Source organism: Rhinolophus hipposideros (assembly GCF_964194185.1).
Source record: "Rhinolophus hipposideros genome assembly, chromosome: 20".
In the NCBI taxonomy this organism is placed as follows: domain Eukaryota; kingdom Metazoa; phylum Chordata; class Mammalia; order Chiroptera; family Rhinolophidae; genus Rhinolophus; species Rhinolophus hipposideros.
In genome coordinates, this window is record NC_138066.1 from 33730458 (window position 1) to 33750495 (window position 20038).

The 20038-nt window shown below is 56.2% G+C and overlaps 1 protein-coding gene across 3 annotated transcripts; it reads right to left on the reverse strand.

The window, feature by feature from the left end:
- Positions 1-351: 351 nt before the first annotated feature.
- Positions 352-17778, reverse strand: TBKBP1 (TBK1 binding protein 1). 3 transcript variants are annotated; one of them, XM_081029369.1, is made up of 10 exons: positions 17645-17778; positions 15501-15759; positions 14957-15079; positions 14601-14705; positions 13371-13551; positions 12636-12808; positions 12378-12439; positions 3823-3941; positions 2858-3588; positions 352-1884 (listed from the first exon to the last, which is right to left on the reverse strand). In XM_081029369.1, exons 2-10 carry the CDS (start codon positions 15723-15725, stop codon positions 1756-1758), a joined length of 1848 nt encoding a protein of 615 aa, XP_080885495.1. In that variant the 5' UTR covers positions 15726-15759; positions 17645-17778; the 3' UTR covers positions 352-1755. The 3 variants fall into 3 exon arrangements, with proteins under 3 accessions (XP_080885495.1, XP_080885493.1, XP_080885494.1); XM_081029367.1 differs by having other exon boundaries at positions 12636-12811; XM_081029368.1 differs by lacking the exon at positions 17645-17778 and adding an exon at positions 16142-16158 and having other exon boundaries at positions 12636-12811.
- Between the last annotated feature and the right edge of the window lie 2260 nt (positions 17779-20038).

Here is a 20038-nt window from a genome sequence, read left to right on the forward strand (position 1 = left end):
CCTGATGAAGAAAATAGCTGCTACTAATAATGAGCCCCCAGGGCTTCAGAACCTCTACCTGCCAGACTTGCAGGAAGGGAGAATTCAAGAGTCCCTGACACCTGCTCAGGGTTGGGTGGATGCTTTGTCATGAAGACACCCTCTGCTGCTCCCTCTCTGTCCTAAACAAGCTCCACATCACAAGTCATCTGCAGCCACTTGTATACCCACATTTCCAGGATCGCCTTCGAACCTGGGTGCCCTCACGTGTCCCCTGCTTGCCCATGGTGGTGTATCCTTGAGACAGTTTCCAAGACCTCGTGCTACCAAGGGTTCTCTCCCCACCCTAGCTAAGGAGGGCACAGACCGAGCACAGATGGAACAGGTACGTTTTATTTGAACTTCCAACTTGTTCAGAGAGCTCAGGGGCCCCCACCTCCCCTCTCCAGTCCCCTTTCCCCATTTCCCCTCCCCGAGGGAACACTCAAGGTACAATGCCATGTGTCTCTGGAGTCCTTGGCCCCTTCCCTGCCTGACACACCCCTTCACTCCCCTGCACTGAGGAAGAGGGGAGGAGCGTGAGGAGGTGGGGGGGGCCTGGAAGAGTTGGATCAAAATGGTACATGCACTGACAATAGCGTCCACTGCCACCCAGCAGAGGCTGGCAGTGGGGGCGGAGGTTGGGTTCATCGTGGGCGATAGGCTCTTGCTGTAGGAAGCTCCCCACCTCAGCCCCGGGGACCCCCTGGCCTCCTGCTTACCCGTCCTTCTGAGGGTACAACTCTGAGGTAGATTTCACAGAGGGAATGTGGGTCGCTGGGGTGTGGGAAGGGGGTTAGCTCTTTTAAAGTTGATCTCCACAGCACCCTGGGCCCATCCTCAGGTTCTGGCCTGGGAGGCAGGGCTAATGACACCCACTCAGCTAACAGAGTCTGAGTCACACACGGGCTCCAGGGCACCTGCGGTGTCAGGGGCTCAAGTGGAGCAAGGGGGGATGGGAGGATCTGCCTTAACAATCTGTGCCTCGGTGTTAGGGGCTCCAGGGGGAAGAGCGTGGGCCTGGAAGGTTGGCACAGATAATCCCCTGACCTGAGGGTCATGGTGCAGGGCCCCTGGCCCATAGGACATCCTCTTTAGGTTGGATCCTTCCGGTCCTCAAGGGTCCTCCCTCTCTTCTCCCACCCTCCTTATTCCCCACGGTGGGCAGAAGGGAGAACAGGGCTAGCCTGCCGGGGATGGCAAGAAACAAGATGCCTCCTTTCCCCAATGGGGGCCCATGCCACAAGCCCTGAGCTGGCCATCAGTGTGCAGAGCAGGCTCTGGGATCCCCCAAGGAGGCGTTCCCTGGGCAGAGCACAGCCTGAGAAAGATGGGTGTCTGGGGAGAGGCTGGGGGAGCTCCTGGAGTCCTCTGATACTCTCCCCCTCCTCCAGGCCCAAGCACTAGTCACCTTCTTGGATCCAACCCTGTTTGAGAACAGAAAGGCAAAGGGAGAGGCTGGGTGGGGTATGCCCCCCCCTGTCCCAGCCTAGATCCCCACCTCCTAGCAGAAGCCAGGGAGCTAGGGAGAGCCTCAACTGACCTCCTGGGAAGAGCCAGGGCTGAGTGGTGCCTGGACCAGGGAAGATGGCACACACGTTGACTCGGTAGCTAGTGGAGGTATCTGGGGGTCGCGAGGGGCAGGGGCCCCCCCACGAGATTCATGCAGCATTCAGAGTGAGTGTTTGGGAGTGATGAGAGAGGGCAGAGAAACAGCCATTGGGTGGGGGAGGCACCCTAGATTTTGCTATTCTCCAGGTGGGAGTCAATGTGTTTGATGAGGGCGTCATCTGGGTACCCGACAGGAAAACCCAGCTGGCAGAGAGGGCAGCTTCGGATATCAGAGCCCACTGTCTCCATCAGCAGCTGTGAGGAGAGAGAGAAGTCACTTATGGTCCCCACATCTCAGCCTCCCCTTTCCCTGGGACCCAGGGCAGGGAGGGCGGCAGCACCCTTTGTTCAGCACCTCTTCCTTCCTCCCGGCTCCCTGCCCACCTTCCACCTGGGCCAGCTCAGCATCCACTCCCTGACCCAGGGCATAGGGTCCCCAGGAGGTGTGTACGAGGAGGTATATATGCTCAGTCTGCCTGGACATGTACAGTAATGAGGGAAGCCAAGACCCAGACATGCCCCCAGAGTGACTAAGACACTGCTGCCAGATAACTCAAAGCAATGGATAATCCCAAACAATGTACAGCCCCAAAATAATTTTCTGTCTGGCTTTGGAATATATTTTGGTCCTTCCAGGTGAGAAGGGTTAGATCTAACATTCAGAAAACTCATTATTTCAGTGAAATGATAGAGCCCTGAGATAGAGCTGTCTTCTAAGACAGACTGAAAAGAGCAGGGGCTCTGAGGCCTGATGGAGGGAATGGATGAGCAGGCCTGTCCTTGTGTTGCCCAAGACCTGCGGGGTCAGCATGGCCTTCATCACCACCGATCGTAATAACAGATGCTCACTACTGAGCACCCCACTCGGGCCTGTGCAGAGGGCTATAGGCTCATACCCTCCCACTTAAGGAATTCGATAATGTAACCATTGTCCTGATTATGCAGATGAGAAAACCCAGGATCAGAGAGGATAAGTAACTTGTCCCAGTTCCCACAGTTGCTCAACGGTGGCATCTGGAATCAAAGCCAGGACTGTCACTGAAGACCATGCCCTTCACCACAGCCCTGAACAAGTTTTAGTGGTGCAGGCCCAGATTCAGGCCAACAACAGGGCATGAGAGGGGGAGGTGAAGGAGCAAGGCTACCCACGCAGCAGGGAAGCAGGGGGAGGGGTCAAAGGAAGAGAGCCGAGCTCAACAGCTGTTACCCACGCGGGCGTCCCACTCACGTTGATTGAGGGCCAGGACTGCGCGTGCTCGGCGTGGGCATAGGCGGTGGCTGTGGGGGAGTCGGGGATGGGGAAGCTGGCACAGAACGAGGCGCAGCGGATGGTACCCGCTTCGGGGCTGGGCGGGCTGGGGGGCACGGCCCACTCCTCCTCCTCCGACGGCTGCTTCTCGAAGCGCAGGCGGATGCCCTCGAAGGCGCGCCGCGGGCTGAGCGGCCTGCCGGGGCCATAGAGCTCGGCGGCGCCATAGGCCCGCGGCTTGGGCAGCGTGGCCGCCTCGGCCTGCAGCCAGGGCGGGGAGGCGCCCGCGTAGCCCGCGCCCTCGGCCAGCTCGGAGTAGCTGCGCCGGCCCTGGAAGCCAGCTTTCGCGTGGTGGCTGGGCGGCTTGGCGTAGGCGCGCTCGGCCAGCGTCCTCTCCGGCGGGGGCGGGGGCGGCGGCGGCCGGGGCTGCGGGGCGGGACAGGCTGGCGGCCCCGGGGAGCGGCGCTGCGGGCTGGGGGGCTGGCAAGACGGCGGCACCGGCGAGCGGCGCTGAGGACCGGGCGACGGGCAGGAGGGCGACGCCGGCGAGCGGCGCTGCTGGGGCGAGGGGCAAGGGGGTCCGGGGGAGCGGCGCTGGGGGACGGGGGACTGGCACGGGGGGCACGAAGGCGCCGCTCGGGCAGGCGGGGATGGTGAGGGGCACTGGGGGGCCGGGGAGTGGCGCTGCGACAGCGGTGAGTGCCTCTGGCCTGGAAGAGAAGTAGGACCAGGTCAGGCAGGAGACAGTGGTGGGAAGAGACGTCAGAACTGGGGAGCCAGGTGTTTGCCTGCGACCAAAACCCAGCCACTCTCCTCCTAGCGAGTGAAAAAAGGACTAGGCCCCCGGCAAGGAAGCGGAGGGTGGCCCCAGGATGCAGGATGGCAGCCATAGGTCCCCCCACCGTGGGGTCCAGCCTCCCCTCCCCTGCCCTGCCCCATCTCACCGCTACTCCGGGCCTGCTCCTGCAGCAGAGTCCTCAAAATCCTACCCTGCAGAGAACTCAGCTCCCGCAGCCGGCCTAGCTCCTCCGTCAGCTCGGTGTAAGCCAGTGCCAAATTCACCCTGGAGGACATCCAAGACCCCCAGGTCACAGCTTGACCCAGCCTGCCACACTGGGGTCAGAGGGCAGGGAGTGGGAAAGAGGAGAAAGGAAGTGGGTTTACTGTAACAGCTATGGAGCAAGAACTGGCTCTGCCCAGGCATCTCCTCCCCTCCATGGCCCTCCTAGCCCCACTGCAGAAATCCTCTTGGGCTTTAAGGTACACCTTAAATGCCACCTCTTCCAGGAAGCCTCTCACTCCTCCCAGTGAAAGGTACCTGGGGCTAGGGCAGAGGTTCCCAGGCTGTGGGCTGGGGAACTCAGTGATTCCCAGGGGTCCCTGAATCCATGTGTCACAGCGCACTGTGTGTGGCCTAAACACATCTCACATAGATATGTGTGAATGTGTCTCTAATCTGTGCAGAAGCTGTGGTGACGAATAAAACAGATTCATCAAAAAGCTGCACTGAATTTATAGTAGCTTTTGTCAGTGTGAATTTTCTCAAAGAGCACATACTAAAAGTGGAAACATAATCCATGTGTTGGGGGCAGGGGGTTCGTGAAGAACCCTCACCTTTGAAAGGCTGGGGACCTCTGTTGCACAGCCTATGAAAAGCCCCATTCTGTAAATGAAGACATGGCCTTCTGCCTTGCCAGAGGTGCCAGCTGATAAACTTGAACCCAAGTTTGCGCAGTTCCAGATCCACTGTCCTTGCTTCCTCCTCAAAGCTGCCTCTGAGCTCCTTTCAACCTTGCATTTCCCAGGAACTCCAGGGAATCCTTTATGCAGAGATCTCTGTGAATAGCTGCTGTGGACCACACACCTCCAGGGGGCGCCACTCACATTGAACACTTATCAAAGGTTGCCCTGTTCTGGAATTTCACTGGAAGTTCCTCAAAGGTGAGGATTATATCACTGTATTTCTATTGCCAGCACCTTGTCCAGGGCCTGTACCCAGCAGATGTTCAGTAAGTGAGTAATGAATTGAGCCTCTTGGTCCTTTTTTCTTTCTTCTTCCCTTTCTTCCTCTACTTCCCGCTCAGACCTCCTGGGCACCTACCCTGATGGAGCTGGAACAGATTCTGAGCTTGGCAAAGATTTCACCCACTTTCTTTTCCTTCCTCGTTGGTTCACTTTGACCCAGAACCTCTGAAGGTTGTCACTCTCAGCATTGCCCTTCCCCTCTCTCTCAGCCTGGGCTGCACACACCTCCAGAGAGCCCTTCCTGACCTCACAGCTGCTCCACGATGGCCTTGGGTCACTGCCTTTATCTCGGTCCTGGGCTTGGACAGAGCCTGGGAGATGGAAGCTTTGGTTTTCTTGGATCCGAGTCCAGAAGGGACTCTGGAACTTGGTGGAAATGGGAGCTGGAGGGACGTGGCAGGCAGAGGCTCAGCCACTCCAGATGGATCTTTCCACAGCAGAGGCCCTTTAGCCCTAGGGGCTATAAGGGCCCTGGGCAGGAATGGGGTGCAGGGTTCTCTAGACCTTGAGGGCCCAGCCCCATCCGATGGTAATAGACTATGTGGATAGGAGGGAGTGAAGGTAGGTGTGAGGCCAGTACGAGTGTGAGGGAACAGTGTGAGTGAGTGAGTGAGTGAGTGTGAGTGTGTCTGACCCCAGAGGAGAGGAGGGGAAGTCATGAGGTTAGAGCTTCAGAGGGCAGGAAAAGCCGAGGTGCAGAGGGTAGATAATGACTGAGCTCCCTCGCTCTCACTCTCCACTCACTGGCTGGCTCTCTCTTACTAATCCTGGGGCAGAGCTGGGTGGTAGGGGAGACAATGGCCCCTCCCACAGCAAAACTATTTTTAACCCATTTGAGCCAAAGCCAAATTATTGCAAACAGGCTGGGATTCTGGTGGACATGCCTGTGTCTTAAAGGGGGAGAGTGCTCACTACCTATCTGATGGTGGACAGGGATGGACAGGAGCAAAGAGGAAGGAGTCCTTTTGGGAACGCTTGCCCAGGTGCCGCAGCCCTCAATCCCATTACATCTCAGCCCTTACATTTGCTAAATGTGTCCTTTGTCCCTCCACTCTCATCTCATGGGAAGAAATGCTACCTCCCCCATCAGCCAGGGAGGTCCAGTCTGTGTATCCCTCATTAAATTGGGGACTCCCCAATGGAAGGCTCCCCACTTCAAACCTGGGCAATCTGAGGGTGGGAGCTGTGTCTCCCCCATCAGACTGGTGGCTTTTGGAGTATCATGCTAACCCCCCAGTGGTGAAGGTGAGAGGGATTCTGGCCAGGGCACTAATAATGGCGCATCCTCCTCTGACCAAGCAGCCACGTTTTTCTCTTGTCTCCGCAGTCACTGCTGTGTCTCAGGTGACAGATACAGGTCATTGCCTTCACACCCCACCTTGCAGATCTCACCTGCCACACTCAGTTCCCAGGTCCCTATCTCTCCCCTGCTTGCCTTCCTCCCCTTGTCAGGAGCTAGCCTAGTTTAAATTGCCCAGCTCCGGGCACCCTCCTCTCAGCAAAACAGACAGGGCAGCAGGACATGGAAGGAAGGCACCCCTGGCCAAGAATGCCCGGTCTCTCTCACAGCTCTGACTGGGTGCCTGGGGCAAGCAGGGACTGTCCTGATAGAGCCTCAGGCAGCACAGAGCCTCTGAGACTGAACAAGGTGGTGGGACCTGACCTCTTGATGCCCCATGGCCCTTTGGGACCTCCCACTTCATCAGGTGACTCTCCCTTCCTCAAGATGCACAGGCTCAGGCTGCAAAATACGCTAATGACCTGAATGACTCACATTAGAAAACACTGCCAATTCAGTGGAAAAAAATCTCAACTTCACAACACAACCAAGAGTCGCACACGTGCACCTGAATGCACATTCCATTTCCTGGCTTCATGGCCCACACCTGAGTGCTATTTTCCACCCCTGCGACTGTTCAGGAAGAATGGGTCAGGTGAACGTAGCAGATAGCTGCATTCCGGTGCGTCTTTATTGCTTAAACTATGGGGGACGGTTCTGTCTGTGTCTTTCAGAACCTGGGAGGGACCCAGGGAGAAAAGGATCACAGATAATCTGTATAAGCATTTATCAGAGGCCAGGCATTGTTCTATTAATAGAAGCTTCACTTAAACTTCACAACAACATTACAGTGTTGCCACTATTATCTCCATTTTACAGATGAGAAAACTGAGGTTTCCAGAGCTTAAGTCACTTGACGAAAGTCATAAAGCCTAGTAGCAGTGGAGTTGCTGGAATAGAAGCTCTGGCCTTCTGGACTCTAAAGTCCAGGCTACCGATCACTCAGCTATATGTCCTGCCTTCCAAAAGCATCAGGAAAGAGGGGGAAGGAGAAATAGGAAGGCAGCAGAAGGAAAAGATGAGGAGGAGGAAGAGGCTGGGCACCTCCAAAGTGACCTAGGAACCCTGAGCATCACCATACCTGCCCTGGGAGGGGAGAGGAAGGTGCCAGACATATGTGGAAATGGAAGATCAGAGCTAGTGAGAGGCTGGCTCAAGGTCACAGAACAGTGGTGACACAGAGCAGGGATTCAAACGTGCTCTTGGCACCTCAGCCTGCTGAGCTAGCTGGCACCTTCAGAGGAGCCAGAGTACAAATGGCAGAGCTGGCAGGAAGGCGTTCTCCACTGCAAATCTTTCCACCCTCCATTGATTTATCCTTTCATTCATTCTTTCCACGAGTAATTCAGGGATCTCAAAAATTCATCTGGAAATAATAATCTTCACTATTGTTGATAAAGCTACCGAGATGAGAAAGGTCAGAGTCCCAAGGTGTCTCCTCTATAAAAGGCCTCTTTCTGCCCCAAGCCAGCTGGTAGACATATGGGCTTCCAAGTGGAGAGTCTATCCCAGGGAAGTTCACCGGGTGCCCTGTGTTCCCCTGGAGCCACAATGAGGATGCAGCGGGGTTGGAATTTAGGCCAGAGTTGGCCCGTGAGTTAGAACTAGAGATAGGCTTGAGGTCAGGATTGAGGCTGGGGTTAGGGTCAGATGAGGGCTGGGGTTAATAGCTCAGTGTGGGTCAGGATTGTGGATGGAGTTCAGGTTAGGATGAGGATAGGGTTAGAGTCTGGGGTGGGATCAGTATTAGGGTTAGGACTGGGGTCAGGATCCGAGCCAGCCATGTGTCAAAATCAGCAGCTGTCTCAAAATCAGGAGGAAAACAGAAATCCAGCTTTCCATCCAATTTCCAGTCTTTCCATCCTTGCCCGTAGCTGCCCTCAGCTGCCCCCAGCCACCTCACCCTGTGGGTAAATTTAGGGACCAAACTTTCCACCACCCACAGGCACGCCCAGCATCAGTCTTCCAGCCCGACCCTTGGGGAGGGGACCACAGGCACCAGGCCGTGGAACGGACTTGAGGTTGTGGGCCGGGGAGAGGAGGAAGTCGCTTTGCAACAACCCAATGCTCCACCACTTCCTTTCAGGCGCCTTGAGCCCCTTCATGCTCCCCGACCAGCTATGACTTGTGGCCCACAGAGCCTGGTTCTTCATGGCAGCCTTGCCAGGCTTCCAGAACAGCCAGATGTTCACTGTGTCTGGATATCTCCTATGAAGCCAAACTGAGCAGCTCAAGAGAGGCCGGGAACCAGAGTCCTCATTTATGTGAGGGAACACACATCCCAGTGTGCCCAGAATTGTCCTGACTCACGCTAGCCACCCCAGCATAATTAGTAATAGTACCCCCTTTTACTTTCAAAAGTGATGAGGTTTGGTCAACAAATCATCTAGTCGCCCCTCCTATAAGGGCCTCCTACCTGAAGAAGAACCTGAACAAGAAAAACACCACAGAGGTACTCTTGCCCCGCTTGCTCAGGACCTGCTTGGTATCTGCACTTAACTTCTCTGATTACTTAACTTCTTTGTACCTCAGTTTGCTCAGCTGTAAAAGGGGAACTTCACCACGTTTATTGTGAGAATTAAATGAGCTTTTATAGGTAAAGTGCCTAGCATTAGTGTCTGGCGTGGATGAAGAATCAAGGGAGTGCCTAGGCAATGGGTGGGGAAGGGGAAACTGTTTTGACACTTTCTGGAGACACTGGCTCAATGACTTTGGTTGAAGACAAGATGGGAGGATGTGGAGTTTCCCATGTAGGGAGAAAGCACGGGTAAGAGCTGCTCTCTGCCTCCCTGGCAGGGAAAGGGCCAGAGACAGATTCAAAGCCCACCAATCCCTCGGACCACAAGGAGGTGGGAGTGGTGGGCCCCCAACTTCAGAGCCCCTCCTCACCTGCGGGGAGCCCCCAAGGCTGCAAGTACTCAGGGGTTAATTCCTGTGAGGGCCGCAGGGTGCCCTGGCTGAAGGAGACTTGAAATAAAGGAAGTAGGGAGGGTGAGAAGCGTGAAGGGGGAGGCCCTGGGCCCGCTGCTTCTGGGGCATGAGGCTAAGCTCAGGGTACATGGGGGTCTCCGACTTCCGTCCTGACCCACCCCACACTGCCCTTGACCTCTGTGCAGAGTTTCCATCTTCTCTCTCTCTCTCGGAGTTCACACTTCTCCCCCTCCACTAACCGCAGCCCACGCAGAGGCTTGTGGGCGGAGAGAGGGGTATGGGGGGTGGGCGGAAAAGGGCTCAGGCTGCAACACTGAGCCCCCCACGTTGGGAAAAAAGAAAGACCTATACTTTTCCCCCTCATCACTCATACTACGCTCCACATCTTCTCATGTGGGTCTCTCACGGGTGAGCCCCCTCCCTCACTGGGCCCTCATTCCCTTCACTGAGCCCCTGCCCACTAGGAGCCCTCAGCCCCGTGAAAGAGCTCCCCTCCACTCAGCACTAGCCATGCCCTCAGAAAGACCTATGACTCTGAGGTGCGCCCTGAGGAGACGGGCCACGGGTTCTGCACCTCCCACCTCAGCTGGGACCCTCGTAGGGTCTTTATCTCCCAGTGCATCTTCAGGAGCAGAGTGGTCTCCACTCCTACCTGCCTTTGGCTCCTAAGTGACCCCCAGCAGCTCTTCTTCTAGGGTGATTTGTCCCTCCGGGGACTGGCCACCAGGTGCTAGGCTAACCAAACGGCAGGGAAATCTTGCCCAGAGGTTAGACCTGGAGGGCGGCAGTCTGGTCTGGTCTGGGTGCCTATTTTCTGAGGAATATTGATGACCAGAGCTTGTAGGCCAAGGGCTGGGACGAGAGGGACAGGGACACCTTGGAGCTGAGGCTGCCTCTCAGGCCCGCCCCTCAGCATAGGTAGGACCCATGGAGGAGAATTAATAGAGGCAGGAGCAGTCTGGGGGGTGAAGTGTATCTTAACAGCCAGGATTCCAACAATAAAACTGGCTGCCCTGGAGATGGGTGAGAACCTTTCAGGGACACAGGAGATTCCCATAGGAGTAGGCTGGACTCAGGAATTTCCATCGCCCTCTCTTCAGCTTTTGCTACCCTACCTGGACAATCCAACCCCTGCATTCCTCTCTTGCATAAACCCACACATAAAATTCCCATTAGCCTGGAGGGTCAGGCAGAAGTAGAAGAAAGAAGAGGAGCTGGTGGGGCAAAGTGAGCTGACAGCAGGTGACTGAGGTCTCCTCAGGTGGGAGGACAGGGGAGGGAATACTCAGCACTTGGGAACGGCCTATTACCAAAAGGAGCTCAGTTTATAAGAAAATAAAACTACCGGGGGAGTAAGGACTTCCTCTGAGAATTAACTCTTCCCAAGCTGAGACTGTCCAGAGATGCTGGGCCTAAAAGGAAGTGTGAAGCCGGGCAGGCAGGGCCTGGCTGGCCCCAGGGAGAGGTCAAGGAGTCCCTGAGGCAGAATCGGAACCACCGGGATGAAGGGAGGAGCCAGGAGGTAAGGGAAGTAACATGGGCTCAGGCCAGCCCCTGAGCAGAGTCCAGCTCCCTCTGGCCAAAGGGACTGGGTGGGACAGGTGCCTTGGGGTGGAGAGAGAATTGGGCTCTTCTAGCCAGAATAGGAGCATGAAGGATCCACTCTCCAAAAGCACCTTATGGAAAGCGTTCTCTTTCAGTCGCTCACTCAGTCACAGCCTTGGCCCTCTGGGATCTATCACCCGTCCTCTGCCCCCACCCTCATCACCTTCCTCTCACATCGCTCAGCAATGACTGACCTCTGAGCCCGTGAGGGAAACATGGGGCCAGAGAGCTGAAGTCAGTAAAGCAAAGCCGCTCAGTACCCCAGTATCCCTGGACTCGAAGCCTGGCTGTTCAGATATCCACCCTGCCACAAAAGCCCAGCTACTGGGGGAGTCTTCACTGCTGGACTTCTAAGAGGGGTTAGACTCGGTGACCCATAAAAGGCCCTGTGTGACTTCTGCGGCAAGCTAAGCTTCTAAACGTGTGTGTGTGTGTGTGTGTGTGTGTGTGTGTGTGTGTGTGTGTTCATGTTCCATGTCCGGGCACACGGGTGAGGACTGTCACTGAGCCCTAGCCACAAGCTAGGGTGGACCCTCTCCACAGAGGCTCTGAACGCCCTGCAGCAGCCTAGCTAAGGGGTCCCACCCATTAGTTCCACAAAGTGGGTTGTCACCCCCCAGCTATCACTGCTCCACCCAGGCCCTCACCCCAGGGTGTTGAGGGAGGTGAGGGGTGTCCCCAACTGGCCAGAAGCTGGGAGGAAGATGGAGGAAGACTGCTGGGGGGAAGACCCCTGGTGTCTTATAGTTGGGTATGCTGTGTGACAGAGGATGAGTTCCTGCCCCTCTCTGAGCCTTGGTCTTCCCCTCCAATGAAAGTAGGGAGTCTGTGCCACATACCTCACCTCAGGGGAGAGGGCTTAGGCGGAAGGAGGTTTTAGTTCTATTTCTCAGAAAATGGGAGAGGATGAGTTGGGTGCGGATGTGAAAGGCATCAGGCTCACTGTTGCCAGGGCACCACTCACCCTTTCCCTTGCTGCCCAGTGCTGCCCCAGAAGCCCCCATTAGGCGCCACGCTGACATAGTTCCCTCCCTACTTTCTGCTGTCCCTCTTTCCTGGCAAAATTCCAAAGGGACACCCCAGCAGAGTATGTTCTGATTCCCCTGAAGAAAGCCCCATCAACTCTGAGTCTCTGCTTTCTCTCTCCTGAGATAGGAGATGAGGCACCACAAATCCTGAAAGAGACCATCTCCTTCCTCCGTATGGGGAAGGGGAGGGTTAACCCAATGGCTGCGCCTTGTTAATGGGACAGAAAATGCAGCCCCAGAGAGGCCCAGAAACTTACCTGGGGATACAGAACATAGCGGCAAAGCCACCGAGGAAGCCTCTCTCAACCCCTGACACCTTGAGAAGATACAGGCTTAGGTGCCAGTGGAAAGCAAAGGGAACCTGTCAGAACGTGAGCACCCAAGAACCTCACCTCCTTCCTGTGAAAGATGCAGAGTCATACAAGCAACCCAAACCCAGCAGCTCTGATGGCTTGGAAGAGAGGTCCCTCAAACAATGCCAAAGGGGAGAAGTCAACCAAAGGGGGGACCTGGGAATTGTCACTCCTGGGGTATAGAGGTTAAGAGGGAGAGGATGACAGACATGACTTACTGATCATCCCCAACTCTTTTCACCCACGCCATGTCGCGCTCCGACTGGTTGGAGGCCAGATCCTAAAAAGGAAAATTGAGAAGTCAGATGCCCCTCACCTTGCCTTGACTTCCCTTCTCTACCATTCCCAGGGCTGGGCTGTACCCAGTGAGGAAGTCCTGAACTTCCAAAAGGCTGTTTCCAGCAGTCCCCAGACCTCTGTGGAGCTGTGGAGGTGCCAGAGTCGAGGCCCGGGGCTGGTGCCCCATTGCCATTTACCTGGGCCCGGGTCTCCTGCAGCTGCTTCAGCTCCCCTTGTAGCCGCTCGCACTCGGCCTGGAGCTGCTCCTCCCGAAGCTGAGCCCCCCGGGCCTCTCCCTGGGCAGCCTCCAGAGCCTCTTCCAGGCGCCTCCGCTCCAGCTCACTCACACTCGGCGTAGAGCCTGGCCAGCCTGCTGGCAGGGAAGAGGACAGTGTCAGGCTGCTGGTCCAGGGGCTGGACACCCTCCACTGACTCCCAGGTCAGCACAAAGTGAAAGAGGTGAGAACTGCAGCATGAGGGATCAAAGGGAAACAGCTAGAGGACAGATACCCCAGGGTGAGGGCAGTGAGGAAAGAGGGGCTGAGCTGTGTTTTCAAATCTTCCTAGAGGCCAGGAAAAAAATAAGATGGCTTCTTGAAGGGCTTCCTTGGCCAGACTCAAGTCTCCAAGCATTCTCAGGGGCCTCTCCCAATCAAAACCTAAGACAGGCAGGGGGACTCTAGGTGGGGGTGCCCTCTGCTGGCAGCTGCAGGAATTACATGGGGGTAACCAGGGATGAGGGAGATAGAGGTCAGTGGAATAAATTGGGGTAATAGTGGATGAGGTGAGGGAACAGGTGATAAGGACGGATGGGTGATTATGGGGAAAATTTAAGGCATTATATAAGAAGCTGGAGGTGTCCAATGGTGTTGAAATAGGGGTTTGGCTTGGGGAGTTTGAGGCAGGGAAATCAGGGATTGCTGAGATTTTACCATGACTCATGCCAGATCCCCCTCTCAAAGCCAGGTAGTGCAGGTCCAAATCAGCACAGGGTGGGGCAGGGGCAGGTGGGGGGCTCAGACTGGAGAAGGCTGCATCCCGGAGGCCCTGTTGCTGCCGCAGCTGCTGCTCCAAACCACAGATCTGCCGCAGGTGGGTCTCTACCAGGGCTCTCTACAGGGGGAAACAAAGGGGTGAGGGTCTGCACAGGGCCAGGGTGCCCCTGTGCTCGGCCCCCCCCAAATCCAGGCCTTTGCCATATCTGGATAGTCATCACCCCCAAACTGAGCAGAGGCCCCCGGAAATGCATCCCAAGTCTACCCTCCAAGTGGCCATGAGTGTGAGGTCTCCTCTCCCAGCAACTGCAATGCAGATGTTGCCAGGTATTGCCCCGTGCAAAATCAGAGTTAATGCCTCTTTCCTGTCATGAACACAGCAACACTCATAAGAACACTCAGCCCGCTGCCCCCCCAGGAGCATAGTAACTGCCATTTGCATACGGACAACCACTTTGGCTTCATCTACCTCATCTCTAACATGGGGGTAACCACACCTATTGCTTAGGCTTGTTAGGAGCATGAAAATGAGTACCTTTATCTAAAGAGATAAGAATGGTACCTGGCACATGGCAAGTGCCGTGTGTTTACGATTATTAAAACAAAGCATTTTTACATGAATGCCCACAATAGCTCAACAAGATTATTATTATTTGCCCCATTTTTCAGAGGCGGGACTGAGGCTAAGGGACCCAGGTCATAGCTAGGAGTCGGCAGAGACCATGTCTCCTGATTCGGATGCCTGCCCACCCCAATCCAGAATCACACACATGCCAAGACCCATCCCAGCATCCACAGACACTCTGGTCACTTCTGCCCTCACCTACACAGCATTCCAGGCACACTGCCACAGACATAGGGTCAATCCAGCAGGAGAGCCAAACATAAACATAGAGACACAATGTTCTATAGGGTCACTCATATAATCACCTCCTGTCACTGCATGGTCACTGCATGGCCAGGATGTACAGTCACTCACCATCTGTACGACACATACAGCCCCACTCACAGGGCCAAACAGTCACTCACAGACACACACGAACATATCTTGCTGACACCACACACACACACACACACACACACACACACACACACACACACACGGGGTAGCATACAATCACACAACCAGTGTCATACTCTCCAGCACCCTGGCTCTCCGGGCCTCACCATCTCCCCCAGCTCCGTCTCCAGGTCGCTCTTTTCCACACAGAGTTTCTCATAAGCCTGGATCATCTCCCCGAGCTGTTCTTCCTGCTCCTTATTCTTCTGCAACTGAAGAAGGGGTGGGGTGCATGCCACAGTCAGGCCCACCCTTGACTTGGGGGCTGAGCAGCTCCCTGTGCTTCCCACCCCCACTCCCAGCACCCAGTGGAGGGGCAGGAGGAGCTGCAGCCAGGTCTAGGGAGGACTATAGTCATCTCTGATCAAGGGGACAAAGGCCAGAGGCTGGGGGTTGGGGGAGGTACCAGAAATTGATTGGAGCAAGGAATTCAGAGAAGGCCAGAGGCCTGCAAGGGGCTCACCTCATGCTGGAACTGGTTGAGCCGTTGCTGCAGGCTGACCTTCTCCACCTCCAACAGGGAGCCATCCTTGATTTCATACAGAGAGAAGCCATGCTCCTCTCCAAAGTCATTGATCAGCGGGTACTGTGGGCAGGGTAGGCCCTCAGGAGAGCTGGTACCCAGCTCCCTGCCCAGGCTTCAGCCTCACTGTGCCCCCACCCCACCACCTGCCTTGGAGTCCTTGCCTCTCCCTCCACCCTCCAGTGGGATCTGTACATGCCAGTTCCATGGGCCTGTAGGTGTCACCCACTAACCAGATCTTTTTTAGATCCAAGGTCCCACCTCTCCAAAGAGGATCCTTCCAGATTCCTTCCTGATTGGCATAGGGCTCTCTGGAGTTCCCATCCAGAGTGGCCATATCCCTCATGGGAGACCCTCAAGTTCTAACAGTCTGTACCCTGATCCCTCTTTTGGATCCCTATAATCTCTGCTGAATCCCCATTCCTACCACCCAGCAGCACCCCCCAAACATACAGCCAGAACACCATCATCTCCGGGTTCTGACCTTGATCTCGTAGACTTTCAGACGGTGGCGGAGGGTGGCATTCTCCCTCTCAAGGCCCCCTAGCCGCTCCTTTATGTCTCCATAAGCTGTGATGAGGGCAAAGTGGGAAGCGGAGCACATGTCTCCCCCCAGAGAGGGGTCTCCAGGGGCATCCAGCCACACCTCACTGGGCCCCAAGGCTTCCTGGGTCAGGATGCTGATGTCGTCTTCAAACATGGACTCCATGGTACGGGCTCAGGCTGCGGCCCCTCTGGGCCTCCTGGAAGAACAGGGGCAATGGTGCAGAGGGCGGCCTGAAGCTTGTCCTTCCTACCACGCATCCTAGGCTGAGGAGCCCTGTGACGTGCTGAGACAGCCTGGTCCTGCCCCATTTCCCAAGCCCCCTCCCAGACTACCAAGCCCCATCTCCTCTTCTCTGCAGCCTTTGGGGGAAGGAACTGGGACCAGGTGAAGACTTGGAGTGACAAGTAGGGACGAGTGAAGCAGGCTAGCAGCAGAGAAGGGCAGGGAAGGGCTCCTTCCAGAACCCAGAGAGTTCAGAAGAGAGAACAGAAGAGAGCTGCCTTCCAAGCATGGAGCCCAGCCTGCCTTGACTCTCTCCTCAGCCCCTTCTCCACCCCAAGTCTCACTTCCCCAAATACCTCTCTGCCAAGCTCTTCATCCCAGGCCTCTGGCACCCCTGGCTCCTCCCTAAGGAAGGCCCAGTATTTCTAGGATGGTCAGCCCCACCACTGTCAGCACTTCCTCTGCTGGGCCCCCGCCCAACTTCCCGGCTTCCTCCTGCAGGATCCCAGAGTTCAGTTAAAGGAAATGCCTCCCCACTCACACCCGGGCTGTGGCAACTCTCCAGGCCCTCCTCACCCCTGATCTGGGACCCACAGGAAGTCCTCGCTGAGTGTCACAGGGTACACAGAGGGGAAGGGGGAACTGGGAGAGGACCAGGGCCCAGGTGAAGAGGACCATCCAAGAATTCTCAAGCCTGCCTGTGGGCTTGCGCACAGGGAAATGGGGAGCTCTGGGAGGGGGCAGGAATGACTCAGGGCTCCTGAAACAGTAGGCGAGGCAAGGGGGTGCACGTGTACGTCTCCTGGCCCTGTTTATGAATGTGTCTGTAGTTGGAATGTGAGGGGGAGTGTGTGTGTCTGTGAATGAGTGTAGGTGTGTCACAGTCAATGAGTGCCTTCTCAGGGCTTCGGGTGGGGGTCGAGATGGAGTTGGGAAGTGGCCGTGTGTTTGTGTGTGCGCGTGTGGGCACGCGTGCGTAAGCGTGTGTGAAGGGTGGGCACGTTCGGGCCGGCTGTCACGTGAGGCACTATGGGAATGTCCAAGGTGTATGTGCGCGCGCCAGGGCCCGTGCGCGCGTAGGAGAGGGGGCTCTTGAGCTGTGAGTTGAGACAGTGGGGTCCGCGACCTCCCAACGCCAGGCAGCAGAGCCTGGAGTGAAGTGGGCGCAAGTCCAGGCCCCCATACCGGCCCCCTCGTTAAGTGCCAGGAAAACGCGTGTGACCAGGTCTGAGTAAGGAGTGTGTGCGCGTTTGTAGGGCTGGCCCCACCTTTAACCCCTTCCTCCCCAGGTCGGTCCCCTACCCTCAACTACGCTGGCCAGCGTTCACCACCCCCCCCCCAGACCCCCAGCCTGTCACCTCGGACCCAACCCCACTAGCGGGGGCTCTGTCCCCTGGGCCGCCCCGACAACTGTTTCCTTCCTCTGCATTTCCCCTCCGTCCAGTGGCCCAGAGTGAGAGCCACGAAAGGCAGATGGGGGTGGGGGTGCCTCCTCGGGCCCCAGCCCCTTCTGCGGCCCCTTTAAGAGCCGCCCTTTAAACCCCTTCAGCTCCGCCGACAGAAATTGTCGCCCCTCCCCTCTCGGGGACCGAGACCAGGCAGCCCCCTCCCCCGCTGCTGGCCGGGCCTGGAGTCCGCCATCCCCGGGCCGGGGTAGGGGTTCGGGAGGCGGTGCGGCCTGAGGAGCGGCGGAGCAGGGCGAAAGGGGAGGTATGAGGGCGGCCGACGCCGGATCCTTCCCCTCCCAGCCATCCTGGGCCAACTGCTGGCCAACCTCCCGCCACCTCCTCATCCCCCCGCCGCGACCCCCGGCCCGGGGCGCCGCTTCCCTCCCCCGCCCAGCCCCACCGGGGACTCACAGCTGCCGCGGGTTCCTGCTTGTAAGCGCAGCTTACCCCTCCGCCTGCTCCCTCCCCAGACGGGCACCGGTGCCCCCACCCCCCTGGCACCGCGCTCTGCTCTCGCCCTGTCGCCGCCGCCGGGTCTCTCCCCACCCCCCATCCCTCCCCCCAGCCCCCCTCCCTCCCTCCCTCCCGCCCCGCTCCTCCTCCTCCGCCGCCTCCTCCTCGTCCCCGGCTGCTCCGGGTTTCTCCAGCTGGGAAGTCGCAAGGGACCCCGTCGCGACCACCACCACGTGGCGAGGGGCGGCCGGCCCCCACCATGCGGCCCGGCCTGGCAGCAAGCCCGGCGCCCACCGGCTCCCCGCCGCGCGGGGCCAGCGCTCGGCGCCCCCTCCCCGACGCCTCCCTAACGCACTGTGGCTTGGCGTGGGGCGGTGTGTGTTGGGGCCGTCTGCGGACCGTGCCAGGGCTCAGGTGCTGCTTTGATTTTTGCTCTGGGGCTGTATATTTTGGGGGCAAGTGAGGCTATTTATTTGGATTTTTAAATTTATTTTTATGTTTTGATTTTTGCTCTTTGAGAAGGAAAATAGACCTACTCTTCATTGCTCTTGGGCATTGCTCTGGTAATAAATACACTGATCGTAGAATCCAGTCGGACAGATTACAGCAGTAACTTCTTGGGAAGTGAAAGTGAAGGAGGTCAAAGGTTCATTTAGGTTTGGGAACAGCTTTCCTCCTTCTTCCACAGTCCCCTTCCCCAACACACAGAAGCACGGGCAGACCATTGAAATGAACAAACAACAGATTTCACCCTTTCCACAAAGATTATTTGAGCACCTGCCAAAACAAACTGCTGAGCAGGAGACACAAGGTTTTTTGTTTTGTTTTTCCCCCTTTCCCACTGTGTGACCTTGGGCAAGTTATTTAACCTCTCTGAATAAAGTTGGAGATAATTTCCAACCCCGCCACCATGGAGGAAGAATGGAGATCAGAGCTAAAAGTGCTCTGTGACCCTCCAGGTAGTAAGGAGTCATTTTGATCAGCCTAGCTGCAGGTAGGGAATGATGGGGAAACTCTGGAGGACTCTGGCTAAGCCCTGACAAGCCAACCCTGGAAGCAGGGTATATAGGCTGAGGAGGGGGGGCTTTGGGAAAGCTTAGCATTTAGCTGTGAGGCCTCCTATCTGGAAGGAGAGTTCAAATTGCTGGGAACCTGAGCCTACCTTTCTGGCTCCTGGAGAGTGGAGGGATGAATCTGGAAGGGGGAGAGGAGGAAAGAAAAGGTTTCTTGCTTGCTGTGAGCTTTAAGCAGCAGCAGCTGCCATCTTGCCCCACTGCAGGAAGATTGGACTGAGGGGTGAGCTTCTCCTCCCAGGTAGAGCCAGCAAAGGCCTTGGACTTTTTCTCTTCAAGGAAGGGGATTCTCTCTGGCTTCCTTCCTCCTCCTCCTGCTGGTTTCCTTTTATAGTCCAGAACAGGAAGGCAGGTCAGCCACTTGCTCTCTGAGGCACTAGCTTTCTCTGAGCCATGTGGGACATCCCATCTGCCTTCTAGATATGAAGGCAACCCGGCTAGGACATCTGTCACCCCACTAATCCCAAAGGCTAGGCAGGTGTCACCTTCCTTAATGCTGCACAAGTTCTCTTCTGAAGCAGACCAGGCAAGATTGGAAGCTAGGCTAGAAGGTGTGGGGCTGTCTCTGGGGCCCTGATGAGCATGTACTTGGCCACCCACTGGACCTGTGAAACAGACTGGCAAGCCCTTCCTCGCTGGAAAGGGTAATAATAGGTCCAGGTACGGTCTGAGCACGTGCTCTAGTGTATGAGTTGTCAACCCCTGCTGCTGTTGGGCTGCTCAGGGAACAGGTCTAAGTCACAGCCAGATGGTTTATCCTGGGTTCTAGGTAGTTGGTGTCAAAAGCCCAACAGAGATTAGGCCCGTTTTAGGTGCCCCTAAAGTAACCCTCCCCCCAGCCCCAATCTGGAACTGATTTCATTGCATTCTCCATTTCTGATTTTATTGCTCACAAAAGACAGTTCTGAGCAGGGGCTGTATCCCATCCATCTTCATATCCCCAGGTGCTTTGATGGTACCTGCTCACTGTATATTTTTCAGCAAAGATTTCTTGCACACCTATTATGTTCTGGATGCTGTGCTGAATACAGTGATGAGCATGTCTCTTAAGGACAAATATGTCTCTTGTCCTCATGGAGGTTATATTCTAATAGAGGAGTCAGACCAAAAAATAATAAATGAAACGGAGTGTTCTTGGTTGAGTGAATGAATGAAGCAGTGTGACTTTGGATTAGTTACTTCCCGTCTCTAGGCGTTTCATCTGAGAAAGCTGGAAACTGGTCTGAATTCCTCCCAAGAACCCATGATATTATCAGGGCTCATCACGGTGGATGCAGAA